This window comes from Eurypyga helias, unplaced genomic scaffold (assembly GCF_000690775.1).
Source record: "Eurypyga helias isolate BGI_N326 unplaced genomic scaffold, ASM69077v1 scaffold6270, whole genome shotgun sequence".
In the NCBI taxonomy this organism is placed as follows: Eukaryota; Metazoa; Chordata; class Aves; order Eurypygiformes; family Eurypygidae; genus Eurypyga; species Eurypyga helias.
In genome coordinates, this window is record NW_010227556.1 from 11,492 (window position 1) to 17,096 (window position 5,605).

General features: G+C 47.7%; 1 protein-coding gene across 1 annotated transcript in view; it reads right to left on the reverse strand.

Annotated features, from left to right (window-relative positions):
* The window catches only part of LOC104513275 (coronin-1C), a gene marked incomplete at its 5' end in the record, with an annotated part of 14,040 nt that extends 11,001 nt beyond the window's left edge, over positions 1-3,039 (reverse strand). The window contains one exon of the mRNA XM_010156583.1: positions 2,890-3,039. Within this exon, the coding sequence (XP_010154885.1) occupies positions 2,890-3,039 (150 nt within the window). The remainder of the gene's footprint in view (positions 1-2,889) is intronic.
* Between the last annotated feature and the right edge of the window lie 2,566 nt (positions 3,040-5,605).

Genomic DNA, 5,605 nt, shown 5'->3' on the forward strand with positions numbered 1-5,605 from the left:
CCCTAGAGAGGAAAGCAGGTGGTGCTCGCGAGAGGTCCATTCTCCCTTTTCATCTGCTGGGATCACAGAGCGATGTCCTTACACCCACTGGCACCATGACTTGCAACACTGAGCTGTCCTAAGCACTGCCCCACCCCATCTTTTTCTTCTCTACCTCCAAATAATTTCTGAAGACACGAGATGTGACAGCCAAAGTAATGAGTGTACCACCTCAAAAGGCCAGATCACACCTATCAAATGCCTTTCACCAGACAAATCTCAATGCAGCTGGAAATAGTTAAACCTCCAAAGCTAAGCAGTAGCAGAAAGAGACGTCTTCTTTCCCAGTCCCTTACTTCAACGCCTTGTCTAATGATCCCAATTACCTGTTGAAGGTTTATATGCAGCTCGTAGGGTCTTTCTACCTTCTACAAATAAGGGTTTTTATTTATAGGAAAATATTTCTAGCTTTCAGAAGGGCCAAGTTAACCTTCCTTGCGCAACACAGTGTCTGCAGTTCAACGTTATGGCTGCAGGGAATCAGCCCTCTTCATCCCAGAGATGTTGGTTGGAGAGCATCTCAAAGACACGCTCTCTCCCTCAACAAGTATCTAGCTGATGTGATCTTTTGTGGCAGAGGGCAAGATCCCAAATCCTTGAATGCCATGACACAGATGGTCTTTAAAAACATAACAGTATTTTTTAAAAGCAGCTGGCACTTAGAGAATCACAGATTGGTTTGGGTTGGAAGGGACCTTAAAGACCATCCAATTCCAACCCCCTGCCATGGGCAGGGACACCTTCCACTAGACCAGGCTGCTCACTTCTGCAGAAAGCCACATGATTTCCTCTACCACATCGCTTTTTCTCCTTTCACGTTGGCTAATGAAGAGTTCAGAGCTGATGAACAAACACATACCATCTAAAGTAAGATTAATTTATGCAGTGACAGGCTGTTCAGGAAGCAGCACTCCAAAACCTTTATTGAAGAAAAGCAAAGAAAACAGGATGCTGAATTACCTAGTGCCAAGACAGAAAAGCAATTAAAAATGGGAAGACGCTTTAGCTCATCCAGTTTGTTTCCGAACAGTCCAGGCCAGGGTCGTTCTTCGCATTGCAAACGTTAACTGGGCTGGACAGAGCTAGCAACTGTCCCAAATTATTTGGGATACATCATTTCCCATCAGAAGTTATGTGACGCTTAACGGGAGATTCAACTTAAGTCTTTAGCTAGTCCTCTTTGCTTTCTTCATCACTTCTGCTGGCACCCAGCTTCACTGCATTTTAAATCTCCAGCTAACACGTACTCAACATCTTCCAAACTGTGAGTTGCGTGTGCTTCCTCCTTCAAGCGCAGCAAGGACTCACTCCCAGCTGCTTGCTGCCTTCCACCCAAGACACCGTCACCCTACCAGCCACGAACACGAGCGTGCAAGCTTGTGTAGCAGCTGGCTACACCGCGGTGGTGTTGGACCTACCACGAACCCACGGGGCTTGTCTGCGCGGCTGTAGGCTCAGATGCTCGCAGACAGTGTGTGTCTGCATTAGGAGCATTCGAACAACTTGTAATTGAACGTTGTTGGTTTTTCTACATAATTCAATCCCTCTGGAGCCTCACAACATACTTCTCATTGTGCTTGGATTAGAGACTTATTTTGCCTCCAAGAAGGCAGCTACGGATCTTCGCTTCGCCTGTTTCTGTTGGTGCTCATGTTTCAGAGATGGTTCCTTCCGACACACAGCCCTACTGGATCCTGGTTTCTGGAGGGACATTCCTACATCCTTAAAGCTTAGTTCTAGCCCAGTAGTGAACGTTACAAACACAGAAGCTTGTTGTTTTGTTTAATATTAAACACAGTACATTTTGTTAGCGTGCTTCAGCTTCCAAGGCTGAGAGATCACAGGCAAAAGCTGTCCCAGGATAAGCCTCTTGGGATGAATCCCCTCCCAAACATTTTAACGATGAACAGAAGCAAAGGAATTTATCTGCCATGATCTATAATAAGATTTCAATATAACATTCAGCCTACAGCATTTCTAAATATGGCCAAAGATCACTGAAGTTATTTGGCATTATTTCATCTTACAAGGATTTTCTTTCACTTATTCTGCTGTGTTTGCATACACGGGATTCCACATCCATCCCGGGGCAAGGTCATCTATTGTTCAGTGGGCTCTGACTGAGGTAAAATAGGTCTCAGGACCAAGGTTGGCAGGTGCAGAATTTGGATTATTTTTTATTATCTTACAAAAAAAAAAACACCACTTCTGACATCTACTCATAACCTGCCGATATAGGGAAAACAATGGAAGTGTCACCCTTAAATCACGGGCTGAAACAATTCTGAAGCCTGATGGGCTTGTGCCCCTCCAATCCCCACCACTCCACCATGAGGATATTTGAGGGAAGGAACCATCTCAGTCTTCGGCAAAGCACTACAAAACACCTCACCGCTAACTGGCACTCTCTCTTCTCTTTTTCTCTTCCCAAACATCAGACAAATCCCCAGGGGAAGGAAAAACGGAAGAGCAACTGGAGACAACGCCAGGAAAACACAGGCTAAGTTAACGCGCCACCTCGGTGCTGAAGAGATGCTGCTCAGAAGTCTGAGGCTGCACCTTCTCCAACATAACACGGGAAAGTGCCAGTTGTGAGAGCCCAAATTCTGCCATCAGCCAGGTAATAAAGGTGGTTCTGCTATTTTTTTCTTGGATTTTCAGCTAGGTCCTGCAGCCAAGATGGCATCATTCCTTAAGCCAAGACAAAACATGACCTACAGAATACCCACGGCCACTCTCACAGCAGCAAGGACGCTGCCCTCGCCGTCGGAACAGAACTCTTCAGAAATACAAGTGTCATTTGCAGCACGAAGCAAACGCCGCCCCGCAAGACAAATGAAACGCACTTACCATGACGGTGCAGTCCTCAGAGCCGCTGGCGATGACCTGGTCATTATGAGGACACCAGTCTATGTCCAGCACCGGTCCCGTGTGGCCACACACTGTTGGGTAGGACTTGTCAATTCTGCCTGTCTGAAGGGGGGAACACAGGGAAGAGAGCTGTAATACAAGGCCAGCAGAGAGCACACCTCTCAGAGCGGAGGAAGATGCTTCCTCATCCTCCATTAACTCTTTCAGTATTCAAAATTCCATGAAATTTGAATCATCCCGTGTATAGATGGAGGAAATGAACCAGTGACTTCTCCGGCACCCACCAGCTGGAACGGTGCCAGACCAGGGTTCAGAGGTTCGGCCCAGGAGGGCTTTGCTCCCGCTCGGATGCAGGCATGCTTTGCTGCCGGGTATCTCGGCATCTGCTGCGACACCATCCCTTGGTCCGTCCCCGGTGTTTCGGGAAGAGGGCTCTGCCTGCGCAGTGCAGCTCTGGCTTAGTCTCTGCTTCACAACAGCAGCCAGCGACAGCCGAAGACAACTGAGCTAAAATTCTAATGGGAGAGTTTTGCTGGTCATTGAGTTTACCAAGTCTGCTTGTTTTCAGCACAGAAGTATTCCGCTTACATGGAAAGCGTTTAGGACATGGGTGTGCAGAGTAAAACGCTGTTTTCAGGAAGAGATACTGCCAAGACAGACTGCCACAGCCACCCGTCCCGATCTGTACCTGCTGCTCTACAGCCAGGGGATCCAGGCCACCAGTACGCTGCTGAAGTCGAGCTCCCTACACACACAAACTTCCCAAGAAAACAAGATAATGAGATGTTCTCATCTGAACCGAGACGAATCTCGTCACGCCAACGCAGTTCTTCCAAGTGCACCGACGTTGCCAAATGGGTCCACAGTTTGCTGAGGGATCCCCTTAATATCCCAAAGCACCCCACCCCACAAACTGCCGACACACCGAACACCCCAGCTTCCTCCGCGTGAAAGGAAATAAAGGTCATTAGCTGATCATCCTTATCTCTCTTAGTTGAGTCTTGCAGACACAGGAAGCAGTATTTAAAACCTGAAGACACCACAGGGTATGCAGGAGACTCCTGCACTCCAGGGACAGAACCTGGATCCCACTCCGAGGGGTTTTGTTTCCAAGGAATGCCACCATGGCCTTTTCATGAGCGATGGGAGAAGAGAGGCAGAAGGGAGAGGTCTGGGACGGGGTCATCTTCTTTTGTGCTTAAACATGCAGAAGAAATGGTTGGCATTTCACTTCTACCATTCGGTGATGATATTCCCAAACCTTGGAGGTTACATCTCTTAATATATGCCTCCTACCCATCTTCGTGCGGAAGGCTGTTCCTATTCAAGGCTGTCTTATGTACAAAGGGTTGGAATGATGCTGGATAGTGGCTTTTGGAGACTACTGACCGGAAGACTTCTACAAGCAACAAACCAAGATACAGATGCAAACAGCCTAAGATACAGAAAAAACCACAGTATTTCCTAAACAGCCAAATTTAGGTTTCAGAAAAAAAGGACTGTCTCTGTGCTTCTTCTGAAATTATTAGAAGTGTTGTAGATGAAAAGCTATAAACCAGACATTCAAAAATTAAAGTCTGCGTAATCCCTCTTGGATGCCATAATGTGAAATAGGATTTAAAAAAATTAAGGCATCCAAACTGACAGGCATAGTCCATCCATTTTAATTTATCTAATTAAAAAAAGCACCATGCCGAGCATATGCGCACAGACGTATTTCCGAAGTCGCATTATGGGCTAAACACGGATACAGACGTGAATCAGAAGAAAAAACGCGGGTAATGCTGCGAGACGTCAGTGACTACCTGTTCCTGCTCCTAGGCAGGGCTCAGAGCAATCCCCTAAGAGGAGCCGATGGTAATTATTTGCAGGCTTCACAAGTGCTTGTCAGTTTAGTTTAGAGTTTTTACAGTAATTTATTACTGGAGGGAGGGGAAAAAAAAAAAATCAAATTCAATTTGAACAAATTAAATGGCAAACTCCACGTTTCAGTTTTGATCACGAGGACCCTGAAGAGCAGGAGCAGCGGCAGCCTGGGACAGCCGGCTGACCGCAGGGACCCGGCAACCCCACTGCTGGCTTTTCATCCCCTCCAACAGCTCGTGTTTTAAACCGGCTATCCTGCGCTTCCGAGAGCTCGCTGCAGGGCTCCCAGGGCAAAGAGGGAGAAGGAGAGGACGGAGGCTCTGCATGCGAGAGGGAGGTCCCGACGCCCGAAAGCAGAAGAGATCGACACAGCCACGCTTCCAGCTCCCACCGGGGAGCGGTTCCCTTCCCTCGGCAGGCGAAGCAGCTAGAGCAAAGCTCAGCCTTGTCACCAAGACAGAGTAAAACTCAGCTCAGCCTCATCACCAACCAGAGTAAAACTCAGCCTTGTCACCAAGCCGAGGAGCTTGAGGTCGATGCGCAGGGGAGGCTGTTTGGGACGAGGAGAACAAACGTTTCTCGGGCCAGAGCCACCTGGATTGCGAAGGAATTGCAGACACACAGAGGGGAAGTTAAACCACACTGAACAGAAATATGACAATATCTATCCCATTTGTAAAGCCCTTTCCTGACTGGATGCGGATAGTGACATACAAAAACCCTTTCTGACGAGGCAGCAGAGTAAGGATGGGGAAAACGAGACGTTATTCAGCAACAGTGTGGGAGATGCACTAACTCCAAGCAACCTCGAGCGTATTTCTTCACAACA